This window comes from Sciurus vulgaris (assembly GCF_902686455.1).
Source record: "Sciurus vulgaris genome assembly, chromosome: 2".
Taxonomy (NCBI): Eukaryota; Metazoa; Chordata; class Mammalia; order Rodentia; family Sciuridae; genus Sciurus; species Sciurus vulgaris.
In genome coordinates this window covers 91,127,375-91,155,078 of record NC_136462.1, presented here as the reverse complement: position 1 = coordinate 91,155,078, position 27,704 = coordinate 91,127,375, and the positions used below count along the sequence as shown (strand labels likewise).

Sequence of the window (27,704 nt, the reverse complement as noted above, 5' to 3'; positions counted from 1 at the left end):
TGCCCACTATAGCAAACTACCTGTAGGCTGCATGCCATCCAACCCACTTGGCTTAGGGCTTCCTCTGCTCAGGCAGTGCAGGGAAGCAGGCCTTGAGATCCCATGCTTTTGTACTATCCTGTGAAATCACATTTGCCTATTTGAGAGAAGAAATCAAAATAATTCAAGTCTGAAATCAGGTGAAGGCAAGGCACTTACTCAGGAACTTTAGAACCCTAGAATCCACACAGCCAAAAGGAGTCAGGTGGGCAAGTGACCTTATTTCTATTTATGGTCAAATTCACTGAACCCCAACTGTTATCACTCAGGTCAGGTCCTGGCATGAAACATTTCAGATTCTTCCCTAACACACACACACACACACACACACACACACACACACACACACACACACACAGAGAAAGAGAGAGAGAGAGAGAGAAAGAGAGAGAGAAAGAGAGAGAGAGAGAGAGAGAGAGAGAGAGAGAGAGAGAGAGAGAGAGGGAGGGAGGGAGGCAGGCATTTTGATCCAGCTACTCTCCACAGTTTCAAAGACAAGGTCAGTGGTGGACTGTAGAGGTAACAAAGAAGTGGAATTCAGAGGGAAGAGGTCTCGGGTAGCATTAGCAATTAGTCAAGAACACAAGCTACACAACAACCTGCCAACCAAGTGCACCAGAGTAAAGCTCAGTCATACCCACACACAAAAGTGGCCAAGGCATATGTAGGTCTTCAATTCATTCCCCATCCAACTTCAACAGAGAAGGAGCAACTGCTTGTGGCTTACAGTGATTTGGAACCATGCAGCTGCACTCTGTCAACTTGATTCAAGTTCCCACAAAACCACAAGTTTCATAATTCCTAACAGTACCACAGTGTGGCTCAGTGGTTAAGCACCCCTGGGTTCAATCCCAGGTACAAAACAAAACAAAACAAAAACAAACAACCTAACAGTACCACATAACAAGAAGTTGGGGTAAAACTCAGGAAATTTGGAGGTGGGGGTGAGAAGAGAAGCAATGCAGAGGAACAAGGGTTACTGAATGATGGCTTTAAAATAAGTCTAAAAAATTAATTAGATTGATTTCTATAGGGAATGTTGGAGAAAAAGTGTATTTTTTTTTTAAAGGAAATGCCTTTTTTCTAAGCTGAATGTAGGAGGTGACTCTTGGCTATAGCTATACAAATTTTTGTGCTCAGTGTAACTGAGCACTGTGCTCAGGAGAACTGAATAAAGAATGTGGGCTTTAAAGAAAGCCTAGGTTTGAATTCCAGTTCAGTCTATGAATTGGGTAACCATCCTCTACTCACCTGACCTCTCTTATCATCAGTTTCTTCATCTACAAAAATGGGATTAGTACTAGTATTTATGGTAGAGTTGAGTAAAATTTGAATAATACATGTAAAATGCATATGCTATGTACGAGTATGTAGCAAAGGCTCAATAAGTCTTAGTTATTATTACCATTGCAAATACTATATTTCTATTATTATCAGAACAAAAGCACTGCCAGTTGCCTAACAAAGGTTGGACATGGTGGTTCTAATAAGCATACTACCTGAAAATGTTGAATGGCATAAATCCATACAGTCAGGAAGAGAAACTTGAAAAACAAAATATCAAAATTAAGTCCTTAGGTCTATTAATTTTAAAAAATAAATCATCTTAGGGCTGGGGGTGTAGCTCAGTAGCTCAGTGGTAGAGTACTTGACTAGCATGTGTAAGGTCCTGGATTCAAACCTCAGTGACACACACACACACATACACACACATAAACACACAAGATAAAAGATAAAAACCTCATCTCTATTTTCAAATACCTTGATGACACCATTAGCATCCTATCTTTCAGAAGCTACAAACACCTTGGCATTGTTCTATTTTTTTTTTTAACTTGGATGGTTGTATACATAGAACATTTTATAACTATTCATAATACAGTATTACATTTCATAACTTTCTTATGTGTTATATTTCATAATTTTTTAAAAGATTTACATTTGGGCTGGGGATATAGCTCAGCTGGTAGAGTGCTTGCCTGTCAAGTACAAGGCCCTGGGTTCAATCCCCAGTACCACAAAAAAAAAAAAAAAAAAAAAGATTTACATTTAAGTGCCAGCACCTTTAAAAGGGTCAGCTGAACTTATGGAGAAAAAATCAGGGGCTGGGGAGATAGCTCAGTTGGTAGAGTGCTTACCTCGCAAGTACAAGGCCCTGGGTTCAATCCCCAGCACGGCAAAAAAAAAAAAAAAAAATCAAGAGCACCCTAAAGGAAAACAGATCTCAAAAATCGATGAGAAATGATAATGAAAAGTTTGAAATTATGTCAAGTTCAGTATGAAAGAAAAGCATCATTCAAATCCTGAAGAATAGGGGGGGTTAGGTATAGCTCAGTGGGACGTCACTTGCTAGAACGCACAAGGCCGTGGGTTCAATCCCCAGCACTGCGAGAAAAAGAAATTTGAAGAACTAAAAAGGAATCCTCCTCCTCAGGATTTCTCCAAAAGAGCAAAGTTGGAGGAAAAAATCAGCCATATGGTTTCACAAAAGGTTGTTCTAAAATCTTCAAGTAAATTTAAATTTCAACTCTGAATGACTTTAGCTTCACCTCAGCTTGAGGGAGAGAGATAAAATGTGTAAATTTAGAAATCCAGTTCAAAAAAAATTTTGTAGACTAGGAAAGCAATAAAAACAAAAAAAGCTTTATAAATATTCTCTGTAATGAAGACAGAAGTAAATTCTTCTATAGAAGTCTAAGAGGAGACACCTACATGTTATACTCAATCTTCTGTAAGTGCTCTTCTAAACCAAAGGAAAATACTGTGGTCAATTAAGAAGCACTATGGATATGCTGCTATAACCACCGGAAGGAAGGAAAGATTTGGAAAAATCTGAACATTCGAAAATATCAACCCTAAACTAGGTGTCGTGAGCATGCCTGTAATCCCAGTTACTCAGGAGCCTGAGGCAGGAGGATACCAAGTTTGAGGCCAGCCTCAGCAACTTAGCAAAACCATTTCAAAAATAAAAAACAGGGCTGGGGTATAGCTCGGTAATAAAGTAACTCTTGGTTTAATCCCCAGTACCATAAAAAAACAAACAAAAAACCCTAAAGATCGACACTGCCCAGACTGCTGTCATACTCACTTTCATTCCCCCTAACACATGCCTTTTTTTTTTTTTTTAAGAAGCAATAGAAGGTAAAATCCATTAACAGGGTAGTTAACACCCAAGAAAGTGGGTAGTTCTCATTCTATAACTCTACTAAGAACTGCTGTGAAAAAATTGGCAGAAAACCTGGACTTACTTTAAACAATGGAGCCCAAAGGAAAGGCTTAGTTTGTAGTAGTGGGAATGCATGTATAATATAACAAATCCTACTGAAAACTCTGTAGCCTTTTTTTTTTTTACTTCACAATACTGCAGTCTGAACATGAAGGAAAACCATTAGAAATGCTGAGAACAGCAGAACAGATCATGTTCTCAGAGAAGCTTAGTTTGAATAAACAGTCCCAAACTTCAAGCCCTGGACTATTCTTCAAACAAAGGGCAGTGATAACAGTCACAAGCCCAAATTTGAAATTCCAGGGTTAGTGGGAAGATTGCAGAGGTCAGGCTGAAGTCTCACATCTACCTGTGTTTTTCATTAGTCAAGAAATGAAAACACACATGGAGGACAAATGGAAGAGAGCAGTGAAGTGAGAAAAATACCAAGGTCCCAAAGACATTCAAAATGCTGCAAGGAGGTAAGACAGTAACTCAAACTGATCCAACAGGGGAACCTGCCCTAAATTGCAAAGTGAGAGAGGGGAAACAAGCTTGAAAAACTATGAAATGAGTGAGGCCAAGTAGATGTAGGAAGACTCCAAAAGACAATCCAGAGCTTCAAGAGGCTGGACTATTTTTAGACAGTAAAGGAAGAGATGTGCTGCTGGGCCCAGGGAGAGAAATCTCTCTCTGATGAGAATCGTTTTGAAGGCTGAGGGCAGCTGCAGACACCGGAAGGAAGATGAAACAAAGATCAAACAAAACCAGGAGAACACTGAAACTTTTCCTGGTAAACCACCTGTTCCAAGGATCTCAAGACACTCCACAAGCTTAATTCAAGAACACACAGAAGGGTTGGGGTTATGGCTTAGTGGTAGAGTGCTTGCCTAGCATGTGTGAGGCACTGGGTTCAATCCTCAGCCCCATATAAAAATAAGTGAAATAAAGGTATTATGCCCATCTACAACTTACACACGTACACACGCACACATATATATTTACTTTAACAGTTTAACAACAACAACACAACAGAGACAGAAAATGTGAACTTGACCAAGGTCACTCAACAAAGGACTGTGAGAGGCTAGCCACAGGGGCTTCTGCTCTTCATATATTCTAGGTGGAGAGCCTGAGAGAATCTGTATCAAACACTGAAACACTGTTGTTTCCTATGAGTTCTAAGTGAAGTGGGTAGGGGAATGGTGAGAAAAATGACTGGCCAGGACTCTGGGATATCATCATAAAGTTTCTTACTACTACTCACAGGGGAAATTCCTGCTGATTTGCCTTAGTAAGGCAATGATCAGGTCCTCACATCTGACCTCACAATGTGCAGTTCTATCAAACTGATCCCTGACATAGTAGTTGGTGAATAATATGTCTAGAAGACACAGAAGAAATAAAAATTACTCAAGGAAGAGAGTATACTTACTGGGCTAGCTTGACATACTTTCAGAAAGAAGTCACAGTGAGGAGTTGGGTAAGAAGAAACAGATCTCAGGATCCTAGAACCTAGTCCAGGGTTTCATAACCAGCAGTGGGCATCAGATGGAATTTAATATTTTACACAACTATCAAACACCATCCTCAAAAGTTCTGATTCCACGGAGATAGAATGGGGCCCAGGAATGTGTATTTTAAAATGTTACACAGATATTCTGATGCCTTGTGGCCTTTCCACCCCTCTCCCAAATTGAGAGCCATTAAGATAGAGCTAATGATTCACACATGCTTTGAAAATGAATAACGTTCCCCTTACCAAAGATTAAAGAGTTTCAACATTGTTCAAACATTGAACAAAAACTGAAATTAGATTACTGCCAGTCTTATCTCCTTCATGAAACCCACCTACACAAACTCTTCTTACAGTCACCTATTAAAAGGCTCAAAGCACCACCATATAATCATATGGGGGGTGGGGAGGGAGAGGAGAAAGAGAGGGAAGGAAAGAGAGGGAAGGAAAAGGAGAGTGGGAGGAAGGGAGTGCATTTGCATTAGAGCGCAAGAGTGCACACTCAGAGTGAGGAAGAAAGGATTAGATTTACAATCATAAAAACAGAACTAAAAGAAAATCACCTTGCCCATTGTTTCCAGAGGAATAATATACAACCCAGACTGGATTAATAGTCATTGAAAAGGAAGATTTCAAAACCTCCTTCACTTATGTTTTCAAAATTTAACAAATCTCCAGCACACGTGATCCTTTTGTATCCCTAACTTAAATATTGCCTGTTCTGCTTCAGTCCATTTTTGTTCTTTGTTAATACAGAAAAACAACTCAGCTCTCTCCATATAAAAATCTTTCAGAAACTTTAGGAAAAGAGGGGGAGGGTTAGTTATCAAGAGTACACATATTTGCATCTTAAAAGAAAACAGCCTCAACTGAGATGAGAGACAAGAACTGACAAATGTACTGGATTTAAACTTGAACGGTATTTACAACTGATAACTTCCAGTTATACTTCATCAAGACTCAGCAGATCTGGCATAAAACCTCAAATCACTCTTTTTCAATTTACTCCACTGAAGACTCTTCTCCCTTTCAAAAAGTTTAAAATCTCAGCTCTCATCTATTTTCTCTGTATTAATTTAAATCCCCACCTCTACTGGCTCTCTCACTTAATTATATATTTAATTTAAAAAGATATATGTATTTTTTTATTTAAATTTTTATTTTTGGTACCAAGGTTTGTACTCAGGGGTGCTTTACCTTTGAGAAACATCCTCAGTTCTTTTTATTTTGAGACAGGGTCTCCCTAAGTTGCTGAGGCTGGCTTTGTTTGAACTTGGTATACTCTTGCCTAGCCTCCCAAGCCCCTGGGATTACAGGTGAGTGCTGTCTGCCCAGCTTAATCATATTTTATCAATATTTTTTGGGTTTTTTTTCAGTGTTGGGGAATGAACCTAAGACCTCATGCATGCTAGGCAAGTGCTCTACAACTCAGCCATATCAGCCATATCCCCAGCCCCTTAATCATACTTTTAACTAGATCTCTCCAAAATTAAAGTCATTAATGAGCAGTTTCCACATACATGAACTTTCCTTTTCTCTTATACCCTTTTCAACTAAAAAGGCTGCATCTCGGGCTGAGGAGATAGTTCAGTTGGTAGAGTGCTTGCCTTGCAAGCACAAGGCCCTGGGTTCAATCCCCATCACTGCAAAAAAAAAAAAAAAAAAAAGGCTGCATCTCTTACTTCCTTTTCACTATTTTATTATTCCTAGTTTTGATTTCTCTTCTGAAAAGGTCACAAATCCTCCTTATCATTTTTTATTCTTCTGAACTTATTAGACATGTTTAAAACTATTCTCATTCATTTACTCCTTTAGTATTTACTACATACTGTACATACTATACACTGTCCTAAAGAGTGTGATGTAAAAGAAAGAACACGATCCCTGACCTTAGCAAATGAAGACATAAAAGAATGAGCAGAGATTGATTTCAAGATAATGAGGCTAGTCCAACAAAGTCCTGTGTCTTTAGAAAATATGGAGATGACTCTAAAAATATAGAATTTGGTGAAAAGGAGTAGGAAAGCAACCTTAGAACAGTATTATTCAAAGTAGGAGACCATCTGAGCTAACAGCTACATAAAGGTCTTGACACTTCCTTCCTTTGCCCCCACAAAAGAGGCTTATCTTTTTGTCTTCAATTTTTATTTCAGAATTAGCTAACCTTGAGTCACAAGTTTTCTGTTATCAATTACCCACAGCCACCATACATTAGAGGAACTCATGAGGTCAAACAGAGTAGGTCCTATATGGGTTACCAGAAGACAGGCTTTTTACAATAATCCTAGATAAAGAGCCTTCAGTAAGGAGTGTGGGGAGTGAGGCATCTCTTGGGTACTAGACACCAAAGACAGTTAATATTCTTGAGTGTTAAAGATAACACTCTTCTTTTGTCATATCATTCAAGGATCATTCAACTTTACATAAATATTTCCTTCATACTTTGCTTTAGGACAGAGCAAAACCTTTAAAGCTGTCTGACATACTGAACTCCTAGTAGAAACAGAGATGTTCAATGGTGATGACAGGGATGCCCCCTTTTTTTCAGTTTTCCTGGAAAGCTCTTCTCTTGACTCAGGACTCACAGTGCAAGCAACCCTTCCTCTGTGATGTCTTTCCTAATTTCCCTAAACTGACTTATGGTCCCTCCCCTGTGATTCCATTAACAACTTAATGCATACTTTTAGAACAGCACTTATACCACCATGTTATAATTATTTTTTACATGTTTGGATAACTACAAATTCTCTGATGGTAAGGACAGTGTTTTATTCATCACTGATTCCTTATCTAACAGGGACTAAATAAACACTTGTTGACTACATTAATGATGAATGACTCCGATAGTTTTAAACAATGGTGATGGTACCTTCTGGATTCCAAACAAAAACTGCAGTAAAGTAGTCACACTGAAAACTAAACTCTCAGTATACATTTCTGCCATGTATACTGTTCCTGGACGAAAAAGGGCCTAAATAAATGAAAGATTGTTCTAATAGTGCTGATCATTGCCAAGTTACTGGCTATCAATATGAGCATCTACAGTAGTAAGAATGAATAAAAAGTGTCATATCTAAGACAATTTCTAACTTTCAGGTTCATTCTCCACTCTCTAGAAAATAGGAACTATGATTATTAAAAGTTCTTTAAAAAACAAAGCATGATGGTATGCACCACAGTTCCAGATACTCAGGAGGCTAAGGCAGGAGAATTGCTTGAGTCCAGGAGTGAGAGACCAGCTTTGGGAACAAAGCTAGAATCCATTTTTTTGTTTTTGTACCACGGATTGAACCTAAGGGTGCTTAATCACTGAGCCACATTCCCAGCCCTTCTTATTTTTTATTTTGAGACAAGGTCTTACTAAATTGTTGAGGCTGCCTTTGAACTTACGATCCTCCTGCCTTAGCCTCCCAAGCCGCTGGGATTAGAAGCATGCGCTATCATGCCCTGTGTGAGAACCCATCTTAAAAAAAACAAACAAAAAGATTCCTTGGAAGGGTCACTATCTACACCACCATGGAACCTTGTAGCAAATTTTGATTCAATATATCATCTGGTGAGACATAAAGAAAAGCTGTTCACCTTCTCATCAAATCCAATTATGGTTCTGCTAAGGGGCAAGGATCTGAATTAAGTCCTCCCAGAATCCTGTCAATGTTGTACATCATCACTCTAAATCATTCGCCAGGTTCAAATCTCTCAAGAGGCAGGAAAGGCAATAAAATGCTACTGTCTCAGATGACTCTCCCAGTAGCAATCCTGTACCACACAAGTCTATTGTGTTTACAGGCTGCTAATAAGACACACAATCTAATCTGATCCTGTGGGAACAAAGCCATAGATTCCCTTGAGAGAGTAAATAAATTTAGTCTATTTTTGTATTATCAAAGTTGTGGGGTTTAACAAAGTTGAATAAAGCATAAGGATCAAAACCCAGACAAGTGAAGGGATGGAAAAAGGACTTTGCCTTTGGGAAAGACGTGGCTCTTGGCATACAGTGAATGGGATAAGCAGTGCTGAAGGGCAAACTAAGAGAACTGTTTTTGCTGGCACATACGTGGCTCCTAGCATGTTATCACTCCTTAGAAGGCCAAAAAGCTCCAGTTAAATTAATTGAGGTCTCTTAAAGAAACAAATTTGTTTTGACCCCAGGAAGAGCAATTACCAAGCCAATACTTCAGAAAAGGTGTTTAAGATGTTAAGGAATTTCTTTCTACTACTACAGTCTTAAATAAACCCAGTTGTTAACACTTGCAGCCACAGTAGTCGCACAGGATATGTAGTCCCATTAACCCCTTCCAAGAAAGAAAACTGAGTCACAGTATATAAACTGGCTTCCCCAAGCAAATACTTAGTTTGTAGAGATCACAGTTGAATTCACCTTCCTCCTATTCACCTCTTCTCATGGATGAATCTCATCACCGCCCACCCATGCTGCTCTTTTCCCTTCAACCTAAAACCAAGTCACTGCCTGTTTGAGAGGCACAGTCCCGCCCATTTGATCTTTTAGAGCCAAAGGAGCGTCTAGCTGTCTTCTTCACCAAGAAAGAGGAAAGTGAAATAGGAACATGGAGCAAGGTAAAGGGATGGAAAGAGGTGGCTATGACTCACCTTGGAGCTGAGGTCCTCTCGTCTGTTTCCTGCCTTACTCCTGCGTAGTTTGATGGATGGGGACCTCAGAAGATTCTTGATCCGGCTGGTAATGGTTGACCCTTCCACAGCCATCATGATGAGGAGCCCGTTGGGACAGTCCCTGGTCCAGTCTTGGGACCTGTCTCAACAGTGGCACAGACTTCCCACTCCACACGGCTTTCCAATATGACCTCTCACTGGCCTGAGATGGCAGAGGCCACCTTAGCATCACAGTAGGTGTCTTCTGTCTACCTGCCTGCCGCTCTTATACCGAGGTATTGCCCTCCCCTTTCCCTTCATCCCCACCTTTAAACCCTGCGTGGTTTCTTACAATGTGGGAAGATTCACGAAAGGGAGTGTGTGTGTGGGGGGGGGGGGGGGGGGGGGCTGAACTCGAATAAATGCCAGGCCCTCGCCTGCGAGGCGTTTAACTGGAGAATGGCATAGACTCTAGTAGAACTAGTAGCAGGTATGGTCTCCGTTAATGCCGAAATGTTCCCATGGTAACTGCCGTGTCCAAGGGAGGAGGCCCGTGGGAGGTCCACGGGGGACCGCGCTGGCGGCTTCGAGGGCTCGGTGTGGCTGGGCTCACTATGGCCCTGCAACTCGTTCTGCTATGGGAGCCTCCCTCCCCCACCCCCGACCCTCGGGAGCTCGCTCTCTGCCCTCCACACCCGCCTAGACTTTTCTATCATCCGCCTCAGAAGCCCCTGCTACTCGTCAGCGCCCCCGCTCGGGCCCAGCCTCACCAGCCCCGGGGCTCGAGGGCTGCCCGGCTCACAGCGCCCTCAGGCATAGCGCTCGGCGATTTCGGTTCCGCTGCGGCCGCGGCAGCAGCAGCTATGGTGGCACGAGCGGCTCAAAACGCGAACTGGCGCTTGGGCCAAGCTAGGGACTGGGAAGGCGGAGCCGACGCGAGGGGGTGCGGTCTGTAGCCAGGAGGTCGTTTCCCGACTGGACAAACGAGGCTTGCGGGGGCGGAGACAACGAAAGACCTAGGAAGTCTAGGACTCGGGGACTGGAGAGCTACAGACTCCGCACAGTATAATTGTTGGGTACCGCTCTTAGAAGGTCAACAGAACACGACTTCAGAATTGAGAGAGCCAGGCCTTTTATGGTATTATCAGCCTGGTGCCCCAGAGAACTGCACTTCCCACAGCCCCAAGATGATAACCACGCCCCCAGGATGCTAAGGTTGGCATTTGATAGGCCCGAGGGGACGTAGCTGAAAAACCTCCTACCTCAGAACTACAAGGTTAAGATACAGCCAAAAAACTCGGTTCCCATTCCACCCCAAACGCTAGGATTTAAAGCGATTGGAATAGTTTCTGATCGCGGCCAGCCCAGCGCGTTGGCCCACGTGGAAAAGATTCTTCCGAGTAACCCAACTCAAATATTAACAACAGGGTTTCATTTGGGCAACCTGATTGGTCATGATGGAAGAAAGGGGAGACAGACAAGCTTCGAATACAGATTTAGGCAAGCGAAGAGTGAAAACAAGTGAATGAGCTTATGAATGTTTGTGTCCTGTAGTACTCTCTCATTCAGTTAACAAGGACTGTGTTATTCCAGATGTTTCCCTCGGTCTTGTCAACTACCTGTGAATAACCAGCCTCCCCCACCCCCGCCACGCAGGAAGGATACTTGTCGAGGTCACCGTCTAGTCTTGTACTATTTTGTGGTAGTTTTTCCAGCTCATGGGAGTGAGGGGAATACATGAAAATACCATCATATATTCCTATTTCATAGGTATGTAAGCCAAAGATTTATTCTCTAGAAGCCATAGAATTCTCCACCTTGATTACTACTTCAAGAAATTACCTTATAAAAAAGTTTGCCTAAGCCGGAAGACTTGGAGCCTGAGTACAGTGCCTCACCCTATCCAGATCTTTGGAATCCCTGGGGAAGATTTACATAGCAAGAAGGACCACTAAACACTGCATTGGGTAGACTTTGTACAGCCAAACGACAAAGAAGGAAGGAGCTGTGTGTACTGTAGCCACATATTAAAACCAAGATCTTTAAATTCACAGGTGACATGGACAGACAGCAAAGATGTCACCCCCTTTTAAGACTTAACTGGCAATAGCTCAAGGCATAAGGCCTCCTATCCTTCAACCATGCATTGTAGATCTAACGGAACTAAAATGGGACTTACACAAAACTGGAGAAAGGAGGCAAGAGCTATTAGCCTTAACTGTAGAAACAAGTGGTTGACTCCCAGAAACCCTTTGCTAGTCTATGCTTGGACCTTTCCACAATGCTAACGTTTAACACTAATAAATGGTGCCACCTGGTGCTTTTACTTGTGTGCTGCAGACCCTAGCAACTTCCTCCTCCAGACATGAACCAAGTGTGCCCATAGTTAGGAAAAGTTACTAATTCTCTCCAGGTCATTTGTGTGTCCACTAACCGCTTTTTCACCTACCCACTCATGCCAAGTAAATGGGTTTATAAAGTGTCACTGGTTATTTGTTATCTAAAGGTACTTCAGTTTAGTCCCAGAGAAAAGGTTCTATGAATTATTGTCATCTTAAATGGAAGCTGCACTCGCAAATCTCAGCTCCTGCTTTTCTTGTCCAAGATGATCTACGAAGATGATCTTTAAGATGAAATACAACTGAGAACAGTGTAATGAGAGGATGGAATCTGGAGATTTCCAAAGCCCAAAACCACATTTTTAATTCTTCACAATTCAAGCCAACCTTTACTGTCTTAAGTACCATATTGCCTTTTGAGATGCCAGTATGGGAATGGGCATAGGCTGTCCCCATGCTTCGTGAATTCCTTAGAAAAGTAACACTCCCAGGTCAGGTCAAGTGTGAATGTCAGTGTTGTTCCCTTTTCTCTTAAATACTTGTCATCCCAACTCTCCAAAATGCAGATCTCTCATATATTTCATTGTCCATACACTATTTCACTTTTCATTCTCCTTGTATACATCCTAAACCTGTATGCATGTTTATCAGATTCTGAAATTCTAGATGTCTGTGAATACATGTTGTACAGTTGTCTTGTTTAGCATTATGCTCTTTAGATGTGAGCTTTAAAATCACTCTAAGTAAATAAGGGGCAATTGAACGATTCTGGAAAACTTAACAAGCTAAACATTTGCTGATCAATTCAATTTATTGAGCACCTTTACATGCAAGGCACTGTGAGACAGCTGAGACCAAAGACTGCAGGTTGGAAAGAGGATGGATTTCAAGACAAAGCTTCCAAGGTTGCTTTCCTGTTTAACAAAATCTCCATCAGTACAATTTACAATGATAAAACTTAATGGTCTAGCCTCACCACCCTCCACACTCACCTCCATCACTATTACTTAATATGTATATGCCCTGTAAGAGCAGTTGTCATTTTTAATATATTATGGTTATGTCTCAGTTTAATGTATCAAATATTTTCCTTTTATTTCAAATATGTATTGTTTTTGTTCAACTGACTCAGCTTTAATTTTCCATGCACTCATCCATTCATGCCAATGTAAAATTGATGTCCTTACAGCACTTTCTCTAAAATCAACAATTTTGTGCAAGAAAAGTATTCTGATTCTTGGTTATTAGTCATTCTCCACAGAAGTACCTGAAATGTGCTACCAATACTGTTTATAGTTTTTTGTTTTTAATTCTGGGAGTGAGGAGCAAGGGTAATCACTATTTTCTACACCTGCCTTCAAAGTGCATTTACCTCTCAATTCATTCCGCCCCATTCCATTTCAAATATCTAATTAGTACAGTTAAGGGGAAAAAAACTATATACTAATACAACTTGCAAAAAATAACACATGGATTGTCTGCCTTTGTCCTGTATTCAAAATATTTTCAAGCCAGTTACAGAAAGATCAAGTCTCAGGTTATTTCACAATTCTGGGAAAAAAACTGCATTTACTATAAAATTATACGAAATGAGTAATCTATATGAAGCTTGAATAACAATTTGATCTGTTAGAGACCTCTTAAATAGATTTAGAGTAGCTCAACATCTAAAGGACGCCTTTAATAAAATTTTTTTTGTAAATCATCATAGTTAGCATCTTGTACCTCAAGAATACTTATTGTCCTTAGCTACTAAGATTATGTTTTATGTCGTTATTCCCCAAGGTAACAAACTGCCTTGTGCAAAGTGTTAGGCTAGCCTTTCTTCATTGTAGAATGACTTCTGAAACAAATATTTATTGTCATTGGTTGTACAAAATTTTGAAGCCTCCATGTATGACATGCTACAAGGATTAGAATACCAAAAACCTCCCCCAAATGGCATGTCAAAAATTTTGTGAATGGGAAGGAATTCCTATGATATAACTACTTCAAAGATACCCACTCTCAAATAGGTCTCAGGGCATTAAGAATTATGGACTCCAACTCGGCACAAACCTCCCAACACCAAGTCCTGCTTTCATTAGTATAACTAATTTATTTCAGGTTTACACATCCTGCCTTTTAATTGCCAAACAACTTCTGTTCTTGTTTCTAAAAAAATAGTCACTTTCAAAAGCAGAAAAGGAAAGATATATATATTTTTTAATATATAAAAGAAAATGCTAAATCTGACATAATTATATTCTTAAAAACATTCCATTTATTTACAGATGTATAAAAAGGCGAATTATTGGTCTACTGAGATCATGCTTCTTCTAAGAGTTAGGGTGGGAGCTCACTGTCTTCCAGGTTTCTCAACTCTTCTCACTCAACTTCATCTTTCATAATCACATGTGTAATTTTCATAGAGCAGTTTTTCCTAGGGTAAGGTGAAAGGGTAGGCATTTTTGGAGATTTCAGATTGCTGCCAAGACTGCAGAATTGTTCTGAAGATTGAGCCCTCCTCAAATTAGCCCTGATGACTCCTAGATCCATCTTGGGAACAGTGTATGGGGGGCGGGGGGTGTTGTAATGACATCTGCAGTCTTCTCTGAACACTTGGAATCATTCCTCATTTCCATCTTTGTTCATCTCATATAAGCACAGCCAAACATCCTTCGATCAGGAACTGACCTTGGCCCATTTACCAAAGTGTTCAAAAGCTTAAATGGTCCTTCTTTTCCTGAGGATTACTCACTCCCTTACTTGCTCCTTGGCTGACCCTCAAAAGCGACTGAACAAGAGCCTTGGGAAGTCAGGAGGAAATGTGGGGAATAATTTTTAGGAAGGAAGATAGGGGCTGGACTTCTTGGCTAAGGCATTGGATGAAATCTGCTGGGTAAAGAGTAGAAGGGATAATGAGAAGCTGAGGAACATTCTTTTAACTACTTCAAGCTTCTTCAGCAGTGAGGGAAGGTTAAGCACTGATAAGCAGTCAAGGCAAGCAGCACAAAACCAACGAAGAATTTGCCCCAGGGCACTTTACAGAGGAAGTTCTCCCATCCTTTTCAATCTGTTGATTACCAGAGTTAACAGAAAGGGAATCAATATGGAAGTAATAATTCACTGGCTAGATCCATTCCAAAGTTGGTCTCACAACCTAGGTCTGATCAACGCTGAATGGGACTTGGGATAAAGAAGGCAGGGGATATAGAAGAAATACCTTAACCCAGGCACAGCCCAGGCACTGGAAGCTCTTGTGTTAAGTGTTTTACAACACAAGCAAATCCTGTCAATGAAGACAGAACAGGGGTTACATTCTGAAATATAATCATTTAAGAAAGGCAAAATGCAGCAGCTAAATCCCAGTCTATACATTTTCAGAATAGTGATTCTTGCCCCCAGGAGTTTCCAAGAGACCCCTCAAGTGCACCATGATTATTTACAAACTAGATAGGAAACTTCATTTCTATACTCAATACAAATCTCATCTTCTAGGTTGAAAACTTCAGCCTTTGAGAAATCTATGAAAACAACTATACAAAAATATAAATATCTTTTATCTTTACAGGCTGTCAGTTCACACCTTGACAGCAAATGAGTGAAAAAGCTCTACAGATCACTGAATCCATGGTAGCAGATAAAAAATATACTTGTGATTCAAATACTGCCTAATTTCCCTGGTAAAGAGTGCCTACTATGACTTGACTTTTCTTTACATCATGTGCAGATAACAGTGAACGAAACCTTCAAGCACCAGGAGGCTAATTTAGGAACTATCCAGCCTCACTTTTTTTTTTTTTTTTTTTTAATTTTGGCCACTGTCTCTGGTCTGGGGAGAGAATGCTTTTCATGTTAGCTGTCTTGAGTGAAGTGATTTGTGAATGGGGAAGGGCCCCTCCATGCCTACCTCCAAAATACATTTCTCAGAAATCCCTGGCACTATGAAACAATTTTTTCAATATCCACAAAGACAATAAAAGAGAACTTTAACATCTCAAAATAATTACCTTAATTATAAAAGTTAAACTCATTCCTACTTTACCAGAAGGCTTAAATTTGTAATTCTGATTGAAAAGGCGAGGGAATGAAAGCTAGTTGGAATATGAAACAATTCTGCTGAGTCACAAAATCCTTCACTTTGGTATTTCATGGTACCTATCTTTCCTTATTATTAAAATGCCAACTAAAAACTCTCTTCTGAATCCCTTTGCACAAGTGCACCACATTCCTTAGATTTTAGACTTAATCTAATTCCAATCACTACAGTTCAATCCATAGCAATTCCAAAGTCTCAAGCAGCTTTTTCCTTTGGGGAGAGAACTAGATACCACTATGGAGCCAGTCTTATTATCTATGCCTTGGGTAAGAGGGGCACCTCATGTTCAGTAATGGATCACATCTTAGGATGAGGGGACCCAGCACCACAAGTGAGGTAACACATTTTAACATGATCAGAATTTCATAGTATTTCTTATATCAGGGCCAGCACCCCTATCCCCTTTCTCCATCATTATCCACCATATCATCACAGTCAAGGAGCTTAGGTCCATGACACAAACAAACAGATGTCTGCAGAGAAAGGAGTTGAGATTCAATTTCCCCTCACAGCCCAAGGACAAAAAGTTCATTTCCCTGCAGAACCTGGTGAGACCCCAGAGTTGCCCAATTTAGCCACAATAGGTGCTAATGTAGGCATCACCTTGGTATCCCGGCCTTCCTGGTCATTCCCTGTTAAGTTCACTTTGTGTCCAACTGACCCAACTTTGGCAGCTACAGGTGCCAAACAAGGCATCACCTTGAGACTCTGACCATCTGCATCACTAGGAGGATTAGCTACTTTTAAACCTAAAGGTGCCAACTTTGGCATAGGCCTCCACAAAGTATCTGTGTTGCTGTTCTCTAAGCCAGTCTTCATGTGTAGGATGGGCGGTGAGGACACACTTTCAGGCTCTGTAGGGAGGCCAGATGTACTCTTCCCTCCATCATTAGATTTCCTGTGGGAAGGAAGGGAATCCTTTATCTCAGAGTCAATAACAATCTTAAGGACATCTGGCTCAGAAGCTGTTTCTACAAGTTGCTTTTCATTCTCAGAAAAGTCATCATCTTCCAAGTGCAGGAGGAGGGGGCTGATGGAGTCACTCTCCCCTTGAACATCAGACAACTCTTTCAAACCTGTTCCCAAGTGGCCAACCTGGAAAGTTGCTCTGTTCCCAGGAGACAGCTTACTGATGAAAGCCTGCCGAGCATTCTCTGGGAACTCCTCTGTATCCATAGAGCTAGGCAGTTCAGCCAGGCTAACAGAGTCATCATTTAGTTGCTGATTAAGAAAGGCAATCTCATTGAGCAGTGAAGTCAGTGTCTCATCAGTATCATCCTCATCTTCCATGCTAGTTAGCAGTTCACTGGGATCAAGAGCTGCTTCCTCAATGGCTGATGCTACTTTCCTCAGTTCCAATTCTATGCTCGAGTCTTTGAGATCTTTCATCTTTAATTTATGAAATGGAGATTCCTTAGACTTTAGTCTCTCCCCTCTTGATTCACTCTCTTTCCATTTGTACCGAATCCCTCTCATATCACTAGTAATCTTTTTAGGCAAGAACTCCTGTGCTTCCTGCATACTGGAAACATCAATGATTTGTGGAAAACCAGAATCTTTATTTGCCAGAAAAACCTGTGCTGGACCCAATGCCATTCTGCCATCTCTATGGCTTCCTCTGGAAGAGACTCTATCCGATTCCTCTAAGGAGTTATCTTCATTTCTGACAGTGTCTTTCAGGTGGTCAAGTGGCTTCCCATCATCAACTTCATGCGGATATTTGTTGCCACTCATATCTACCAAGCCTCCCTCTGTGGCCAAGGATGTCACATTAACAATCCGTGGCATCATAAATAAGTCATCATTTTCTGAAAAACAAAAATTAGAAAAAGAAGAAAGAAAATTCATTTAGATCTAAAATGGTAATTATCCCACCCACTCCCCACCAATCATACAAATGACCACCTTAGGGAACTGTCAAATTCACCAGTCTACTTCAGTCAAGAAGATGAAAGAAATATAACAGTCAAGTAAAAATCAACCAAAGATCCTCCAGTATTCCATCATTAATAAAAAGTTCCATTTAGTCATTTTTTAGAAAAGCTCACCAAGTTACTTCTCATCCTAAGACAGAAATGCATCTTGACTCTGTTCACCCCATTAGCTGCTACTTTGAGGGTAAAATGAAAGCCAAAAGGCAGCACAGTAAAAGAAACAGATGAGTTCTCTAGAGTGGATTTGGCAATATAGAAAACGAATTATTATTAGAAATGGCAAACAAAGGACCTAGGATTTCAATATTGATGAGGATATCCTTTACCCTTTTATTTAACAGAAATTTAAGCACCTGAAACCTAAATTATCAAAGGAATCTGAGGCAGAAGAATCATGAATTTAAAGCCAGCCTCAGCAATGGCAAAGTGCTAGGCAACTGAGTAAGACCCTGTCTCTAACTAAAATACAAAAACAGGCGGGGGATGTAGCTCTGTGGTCAAGTACCGAGTTCAATCCCCAGTACCAAAAAAAAAAAAAAAAAAAAGACACATTCTTCTTTTTACCCAAAAAGGGAGTAGTGCTCAAAGTGAATCAGGTTGGTAATATGGGAGTGCATGATTTCTGAGTATGATAAATATTAAAACCAAGAACTAAGATAATGACTTTTCAATATCTTCCTTTTACTTTGACATGTTTTATTCTTCTCTTACTTAAAGAAAATTAAGAGTTCACAAAATAGTCTCCAGTCCCAGGTAGAACACATCAATCAATACCACAAGACCAAACTAAAAATGTTACAAAAAGAGGACAGAGGGTTATCTCTTACCAAGGCAATGCCAACAGAACAGCTCTTATCATTACAGAATACAACCACGGGCTTTCTCTGTCACTGTGAGATGCCAGAGAAAACTTGTTTCACTAGCCATGGAGACAACATGACATACCTGATTGAGCTACAGTACTGCCACCAACTTGAGGCTTCAGATCAGTTTCTAAGAGAGCAGGAGGAACAGTTACCACTGGTCCTGAGAATAGGGGACCTTTTAAGGTGAGCACTTGCCCTTGTGGGGTCATCACGAGGTTGGCAGAAGTGTGTGCAGTATTAGAGGATGAGATGTTTTCTGTAAGGAAGATCAGAAATTAGTTATAGATAAAATATGTTCAATTAATGCTAGTGTAATCCAGGAATCTAGGAGACATTCCCAAAACCAAGTTCTGACTTGAAAGATAAGAAGTAAATTTCAAATTCAGTTAAACTAAACTTGTGAAGCTTGCTTTTTTGAACCACTTTTCACTGAGTAATGGTTACCTGTTCAAAGATTCCCCCTAAGGGAAAGAAATTATTTGTTGAGGAACAAAGCTAGGGATGGAGTTTTTCAATGGAATGCTTTTGACAGTCTAGCTAGTGAGTCAAGATGAAGACAAAATTCTATCCCTAGGTTTCCTTTCCTAGCCACCTCTTATAAAGTATTTCAGGTTGCCAGGTCTCAGTTTTTCCCATCTGTGAAATGAGGTAATATCATCAAATTCCTTTCTTGATAATAGTATCACTGAATTCTGCAATGTTAAAACTAACTTGTGTTTTAGTATCCATCTGGTTTGATATAGTAAACCATACTTTCTGGTTTGTACACTAGCCTACCCTCAGAGTAAAAAAAGATAAATGTTTCTTTTAAGGATAAAAACAAATAATATAAAATTAGTAGAGCCTCACTCTCAAAATCAAGATCGAAAGAAGAACTTAAAACCAATTTACCTTGTGCCTTAATAGATCTAATGAGAAACAGAGCCTGATTCAACAAAAAAAGAATTTTTAAATAGACGAGGTCTCATACTATATTGCCCAGACCAGCCCTAAGCTCCCAGGCTCAAGCAATTCTCCTAACTCAAGTTTCCCAAGTAGCTTGTGTCACCATGTCCAGCTCAAAATCAAATTAAAAAAAAAAAAAAAAAAAAAAATCCACTTTATCTCAGTTAGATCCAAACTTCCTCAACCCATGGGCAGAACTGGGGGCAGGGGGGAAGGGGGGTATATATATATTAAGTCTAAAAAGACGGCAGCTTAAAAAACTACTAAAAATACCTAACTGTAGACTACTATCAGAATTAGGACTATTATGTTAACCATAACTGGTTTTAGCTTCTCAAGGATTGCTTGAATGTGTAAAGGTAGAAATAAAAATCTATTGTTAATATTCAATATGTATATATACATATATATTTCACACACACACAGAATATATATAAAAGTTGTAGATGGACACAGTATATTTATTTTTATGTGGTGGTGCTGAGGATCAAACCCAGTGCCTCACATGTGTGAGGCAAGTGCTCTACCACTGAGCTACAGCCCCAACCCCTACAATTCATTTTTATTTAACTAAAACTATGGCCAAGAGAAGACATTCAGTCCACTAACTAAACTGATGTTCAGATCTACATTAAGGAAAGCAAAGAATGTCCCTCCTACCTGTGGCCTGGTCTCTTTTTCTGGAAAGAATCAAAGGTTTCCCCCTCCTGTTATTTATAAACATCTGTCCGAGATCTACAGATGATGTAGAAGATCCTTCCTGCTGTTTGCTAGTTCTGGGAGACACATCAAACTCATCTGATCCCATCTTCTTTTTTCTTTTTTGTGCCTCTAGTGCTTGCTGTTTTGCATAAATATACTCTAGTTTCTTCAGGACCACTTCTTCTGTCTTACCTACAGGTTGATAGGGAATAAATTATCACTCTCTGAATGACCCCACATAATAATGAGAAATAGAGTCAACTGAAATCCAGTTGATTTAACTATATTCCCCAAAACTATGGAAGGCAAGAGTGATTATAATCCAGAAGGTATGTCCCACCCAGTCAAAAGATAACTCTGCTATAAACTTGGGGAAAACCAAGCCTTAAACTAAGTAGTATCTGAAAGGTCTACTGAGGATTTCTCCTTGCTAAAGCTGTTATTATGTTCTTTATCAGAGACCATTTACTTATCTTACCTGAAAGAGATGATACCTTCCGTATCAGAATATTTCGTTTTCGAGTCAAGAGATTTTTCTGCCCTATCAATTTGTCTGCTTGATCTGTAAGTCCCTGAATTTCACTGAATGCCTAGAGAAGAAATAGCAATATTATGTCAATTGATCCATTCTTTGCTTAACAATTTCTTTATGTCAATTGATCCATTCTTTGCTAATAATTTCTTTAATAAATGGTGGGGGGATTTACTAGGGATTGAACCCAGGGGTGCTCTACCACTGATCTATATCCCCAACCCACCTTTTTTTTTAATTTTGTGACAGGGTCTTCCTAAGTTGCCAAGGCTAGTCTCAAACCTGAGATTCTCTTGCCTTAGCCTCCCACATCACTGGGATTATAGGTACAATGCCCAACATCTAGCTTCTCAGTGACAAAATTATAAATTAATAATTTAGAGATCTTTATAACACCATTTAAAATAACTATGTAGAAGAATTTTTTTTGTTAAACCGCATGAAGTTTACTGGGTTATATTTTCAGGGTATGTAAATGATTATTTTCAAAGAATATCACTTGAGTGGTAAACAGGTGCTCTACTATTTCATAAAGACAGATACAAAATACTCATGTTCAGCTTAGATTTTAATCAACTTTGAAATAATCTTCTAGCATGAAAGAACAATTGTTCTAGAGGTATATGAATGCTTACTGTATTACTTTTCTCCCAACTTCTTTTTTTTGGTACCAAGGATTGAAACCAGGGGCACTTAACCACTAAGTCACATTCCCAGCACCCCCCAACTTTTTAAATATTTTTTTTAAGTTGTTAATGAACCTTTATTTTACTCATTTATTTATATACAGTGCTGAGAATCGAACCCAGTGCCTCACGCATGCTAGACTAAAGCTCTACCACTGAGCCACAACCCCACCCATTTCATGTTTTATTTGGAGACAAGGTCTTACTAAGTTGCTGAGGCTGGCTTTGAATTTGTGATCCTCTTGCCTTATTCTCCTGAGATTCTGGGATTACAAGCATGGACTACCATGCCGAGCTACTTCTCCAACTTCTACTTAAAAGCAATTTAAATAAAACTACCTCAGTTATTCTTTGTGCAAAGTTAAAACTGCTACTGTGAATATTTCAGATTTTTTTTAAAATGTCAACAGTTAAGAAGTATGCTAAAAATAACACTTTTGCTGTGCTTTATATTGTGACAAACTCTTCTAAGTACTAACATGAACAATGTAGCAAAAATGTGGTAAACAAGAGTTGACCAGAGTTTCTGATTTTATTTAAAGGAAGAAAACTCTGTTAGTTAAATTAACTTTCAATGAAAACCTATTCTGACTCAATATAATGTGTTTCCCCCTAAGGAATTCAATTCATTGAACATTTACTAATCCACATTCAATTGTTAAAAGTAGCTCTCTTTTGATTTCCATTATACAGCAATGGATCCCCTTTCTCATAGTATTTATAAGGTTCTCTTAGACAAACTCTCAGATTTATACTCACCCGCGTAAGAATAAGACTTTTAGAAACCTTTGAAGAATGAAGCAATCCCAATGTAATCTTCAATTTTTCAAAGAGGTCCCTCATTTCACCGCGTCGCCGCCGCTCATTGGCAGTATGTGTCCGGCGATAATAAGCAAAAGCTTCTGCTTCTTTCTGTAGTTTGTCACTCCAGTAATCAGGTTTCAATTTTAAAGGAATTTGTGGAGCCTGTTCAAACGAGATTGCCTCCTCAACATCTTTTATATTTACCTGCCCTCTTCCACTATCCCAAACAGCACTGCTCTATCTCGGGTACCCATCATCTTCTTTCTGGACTGTTATAACAGCCTACCAATTATTGCTCATCTTAATACCAGTCTATCTTTCCTCCAAATCTAATTTCAACAACATCAATAGTATAAATTCAAATACAAGTCAATATAAATGTATCAATTTCCAACTCAAATTTCAGTAGTTCTCAAATGAGAAAAAAATCTGGGGGCAAAGAACATGGGATCTTTTATTTTTGAGGTTGGTTTTGGAATCAGGGATTATACCCAGGGTCACTTAACCATTGAGCCACATCCCCAGCACCCCCCGCCCCTTTAAATGTCTTTGAGACAGGGTCTTGCTGAGTCCTTAGGGTCTCCCCAGTTTCCTGTGGCTGACCTTGAACTTGCAATCCTGCCTCAGCTTCCCAAATTGCTGGGATTACAGGCATTCACAATAGCACCTGGCCCGGAATATGTGATCTTTTGTAAAGTTTATTTATGTAACTTATTATTATCAAAACTAATTTTCATGATACAAATTATATGAAGAAAATCAGTATCCTGATTAGTGGAAAAGAGACCTTTTAAAAATTTGTTTTAAATACTGTAAGACCTTTCACAATTTGGTAAAGGATCAACTCTCACTCTTCTAAATCACCTTTTTCTCCAGCCATTACTGACTGCTAGAAATTCCAAAATCACACAAGGAAATTCTACACCTCCCTTTTGCATGCACCTGATGACCCCTCCCCTTCTTTCCTTCCAATCCTCCATAGCACTTAAAATGTAACCCTTAAAACTCAAACTTTGTACTTTTCCAGCAAAGTATGCCTTCACTCTCAGCATCCCTTAGGCCTCCTTTATCTTTTTTATTCTATTTCAACTTTAAACATTTACTTCTTATAAACAAGTTACACATACATTTAAGGGTCAAAAAAATACATGAAGAGCTTGTCTATTTTCCTGCTGTCTTTTGACTTCTTGTTATGTAGAAAAGGATTTAGCTCACATCATTCTTGTTATCTTTTTTTTTTTTTAATATTTTTACTTGTAGATGGACACAATACCTTCATTTTGTTTATTTATTTTTTTTTTTTATGTGGTGCTGGGGATCAAACCCAGTGACTCACCATGCTAGAAAGCGCTCCACCGCTGAGCCACAACCTCGGCCCTCATTCTTATCTTTGCCACTCCATTTTTCTAATATAGCTATGTCACTAATTTTAGTTATTCACTATATTCCTTAGCAACTTGAATAATTCTTAATTTCTTGTTTTATAACAATAAATAGTGTATCTTGTCTTTCCACTTTGTAAAATGAGGGTATCAGCATCTATAGCCATCTTTTTTCTTTCCTTTCACCTCACAATTTGAGATGTGTATTTACACATTTTTCAAAAACGAAATTAGGTTTTTCATATTTTACTCAGTTATACAAATTCTAAAAGAAAAAAAATCACTGACAATGTTTATACTACTGTGACACTATAAATATTCATAGAAAGTAAATAATAATTACATTACCTATATTACACAACTTTCTTCATTTTGTTTTTATTCCCCTTCAGAGCTTGCTAATTATCTTTTCTGACACTGTCTTCATAATAACATTTATGGTGCCCCAAAACCCTTAAGGTAAAGTCATTATTTTTCTAAGGTTGAACCCACTGTGCATTAACATAGTATGAGAGAATAAAAAATGCAATAAGATAGAAAGAAAATAATTAACAAGTTTAAATAAAGTAAAGCACTGCAAGCATTTGGGTACAAAACAACAGATTATGTAAATAAGCTATTATGAAAGCCCTGTCATCTAAATATAGGTCTTGGAATAAATGAAAATAATCAAATACAGTGATATTTATGGAAAATAATTACAACCAGCAAATATGTTTCATATGATCCTCCAACTCAGCCAAACAATTATGCTATGGGGTATTTGAAGGGTCTTGAACTGAAATGCCAGCCTCTACCTCAACCCAACCCCCATCACTGTCTTCATCTCTTAAATAAACACAGTAACATAGAAAATGGCCAAAATTACCAAACTCTCTTCCATTCTATTGTTAGAATAAAGAAAAATTCTAGCCTAATTATGCTACCATGATGTTATCCATCTTCTAAACACATTAAAAAAATTAAAGATGGTTTATAACTTCACGGCTCAATTTTAGACCACTGAAAACTATAAGCTTAGGCTTAAAAGTATGGATACCAGCTTGTTTCACACCTAATCATTAGTCTACAAATTGTTTTCAAAAAAGAACATAAATTTTCATAAACTTCATACCCATTTTAGTTCAATTATCCTATCCTCTGGGGCAGGGGGAGTAGAATTAAAAGAGGGAAAAGCACATCAACAGTATAATTTTGTTAAGGGGGACAAGTGGATTATACGAACTTGCTGATAAAAACACCCTTGAAAAAAACCTTAGTTAATATAGCTAATAATATTTCAACTCTAACATAAATATTACCAATTTTATTAAATGAGTAATTTTCATTATTAGGTTCTAAATACCTTTCGATTCCTTTCAGCAGCTTTTTCATCAGCAGAGATATGGGTACGGCACCTGGATAAATATAGTATTTTTCAATGTCGTGTTGGAATTCAACAATCTAAGACTTATTTAACAACTATATTAAACCACACCACCCCAAATTGTCTAAATTGTAACCAATTTCTTTTCCCCAATGTGTGACAGTAGGCCACATTATTTATTCAACAGCATACTTTTTTTTTCTCTAAGAAAACTGAGTACAATGAGAACACCTATAATCCCAGTAACTCAGGAAATGAGGCAGGATGACAAATTTGAGGCCACACTCAGCAACTTAGCAACAACCTCTTAAAATTTAAAAAAAATAAAAAGGGGGGATGTAGCTCAGTGGTCAATCCCCAGTACCACAAAAAACAAAGACCAAAAAAACTCTATGTGCAGACTACTCAACACATTCCCTTCCATCCTTCTCCCAGGTAAAACTGAGTTTCAATGCATAACTTCACTTTTCCTAGGAATGTGTATTTCTAAATAAAAAAATTTTATGTATCATTTTAAATATTATACCTTATCTTTCTGCAACTGAGTTGTTTCATCATTATACCTACGATATGTTGATAACATAGTTCTAATTTGACTATTTCAACTAGTGTATAGTATTCCACAATGTGAATGTCCCCCCCCCCCCAAAAAAAATCTTTTTAAAGAATATTAGTAATTATTTAGATTGTTATTAGGTCATTTCTAAATCTTCACAATGGCAAAACAATGATCCCTTGTACACATGTTATAAGCTGTTCTTAGGTAACCTAAGAGTGGAATTGCTAGGTGCAAGAAAGAGGTATGCATATCTTCAACTTCAGAAGATGTTAAACTGCACTACAAAGTCATAATAACAATTTACACTTCCAGTATGAGTTCCCATTGCTCCATACCTATATAATACTGATAAATTTCATTTTTTTGGTCTGAGCCTGTCCCTTTGGGGTACTTGCCCAGCACTCATACAGACCTAGCATGTGTTTAAACAGCCTGGCTCTCAGCACAGCCCCAAGCCAGGGATTATTCTTAAGGTTTTTGAGTCTCCATAACTTTGCAAGAGTTCTGTTCTCATCTGGGTACCATATCTATCCCTCAGCCTCACCATCCACATACAGTTTTGGAAGGAAGTTCATAAATTTCCATTTTTGACTCTCTTATAGGTATGAATTGATACACTCAGTGCAGTTTAATTTGCATTTCCCTGATTACTTGTGAAGATGAACAAATCTGCATGTGCTTACTGGCCTTTTCGGTTTCCTCTTCTATAAGCTTTTAGCCTGTGATATCCATACTTCGATTTTGCAAGTGCTGAAGTTCAAACCCAGGGCTCTGCACATGCTAGGCAAGTGGTATAACACTGAACTACACTCCCCCCCCCCCGACACCCCCCCACAGCCCTGAATCATCTTAACAGACTGGTAACAAATTTTTTAATATCCTGATACTAACCCTTTGTCAATTTTATGTACTACAAATACTTATAGACTGAGCCTGCCTTCTCATTGTTTTCATGGTGTTCTGATAGAATTCTGAAGTTTTTGAAATTCTTAATTTTGGGCAGGGGGCGGGTACCAGGGATTGAACCCAGGGGCTCTTTACCACTGAGCCCCATATCCAGTCCTTTTTTTTGTTTTATTTAGAGAAAAAGGGTCTCAGTGAGTTGCTCAGGGCCTTTACTAAGTTGCTGAGGCTGGCTTTGAACTCACAATCCTTCCGCTTCAGCCTCCTGTACCACTGAAATTTTTACTTTTAGTTAGACTTAAAAATTAAATCTTTATTATTTTAGGGGGCCAGGTCTAGGGGACTGAACTCAGGGCCTCAGGAACACTAAACATGTTCTCTACCACTGAGCTACCCTTATCTCCTAAATCTGCAGTTTCAATCTGTTCTTTTATAGTTTGTGCTCATTCTGTGTTGGTTATGTTTGATCCTTTGTTATTCCAATCCAATAATATGGTTTCTCACTGCTGACTCTTTTTTATTTAAAGTATTTTAATATAATTTTATAAAAGTCTTGCACAGCTTTTGTTAGATATATTCCTAGGAAGCTTTCTTTTTCCTGTTTCTCTTGTAAATGGTATGTTTTAGATTTTGTTTGTTGCTACTGTTTAAGAACTCAGTTTTAATACATGGAACTTTATTATTCAACAATACTGTTTAACTTACTAATAAGTCTTAATTCAGTTAAGGAACTCAAACTTTTTCATGCTTAACCAGTAGGTAACTGAAGTAGCCTGCAAACAGTTCTGGGGTAAAGATAATTACTAGTCCTACCTTCTATTCCTCAGACTTTTTCAGCATCAGTAGGGATGAAGAGTTACTTTCTCAGATCATTGCTACTTCATATGTAACAGGAGAAGTACAAGGTCTAGCAGAAAACAAGAAGTCGTATCTTCCTTCCCTTCTCTCTCTCATATCCCAGTCCCTAATCAATACAAAGTTTACTAAAACAGAAAAGGAAATATTCCTGAGCAAGTCCTCATATCCTCCATATTTTCATTTTATCAGCTGAAGAGGCAGGAAAATTTTCATACCTGTATCTCACCTGTTCAACTAGTAAAGTAACCAAATTTGTAATTTAATGCCTTATTCTTAAAAGATAAACTAACATTTGTTGAGTAGTCTACTGTGTCAGTTATTATGCTAGTTACATGTATTATTTAACACTTTGAATGGGGGCATTTTTCTTATTTTA

At 38.8% G+C, this 27,704-nt stretch overlaps 2 protein-coding genes across 13 annotated transcripts in view; both read right to left on the bottom strand.

The window, feature by feature from the left end:
• The window catches only part of MAPKBP1 (mitogen-activated protein kinase binding protein 1), a 51,941-nt gene extending 41,682 nt beyond the window's left edge, over window positions 1-10,259 (bottom strand). For both annotated transcript variants that reach the window (XM_079128753.1, XM_079128754.1), the window contains exons 1-2: window positions 10,142-10,259; window positions 9,372-9,594 (exon numbers count right to left, since the gene is read on the bottom strand). In XM_079128753.1, the coding sequence (XP_078984879.1) occupies window positions 9,372-9,488 (117 nt within the window). In that variant the 5' untranslated portion in view covers window positions 9,489-9,594; window positions 10,142-10,259. The remainder of the gene's footprint in view (window positions 1-9,371; window positions 9,595-10,141) is intronic.
• A 6,060-nt stretch (window positions 10,260-16,319) lies between these two features.
• The window catches only part of MGA (MAX dimerization protein MGA), a gene marked incomplete at its 3' end in the record, with an annotated part of 130,886 nt that continues 119,501 nt past the window's right edge, over window positions 16,320-27,704 (bottom strand). For 10 of the 11 annotated variants that reach the window (XM_079128744.1, XM_079128747.1, XM_079128745.1 and 7 more), the window contains 6 exons: window positions 24,988-25,039; window positions 22,216-22,422; window positions 20,717-20,828; window positions 20,197-20,430; window positions 18,671-18,847; window positions 16,320-17,599 (listed from right to left, as the gene is read on the bottom strand). In XM_079128744.1, the coding sequence (XP_078984870.1) occupies window positions 16,320-17,599; window positions 18,671-18,847; window positions 20,197-20,430; window positions 20,717-20,828; window positions 22,216-22,422; window positions 24,988-25,039 (2,062 nt within the window). The remainder of the gene's footprint in view (window positions 17,600-18,670; window positions 18,848-20,196; window positions 20,431-20,716; window positions 20,829-22,215; window positions 22,423-24,987; window positions 25,040-27,704) is intronic. The other variant, XM_079128750.1, reaches the window with a different exon arrangement.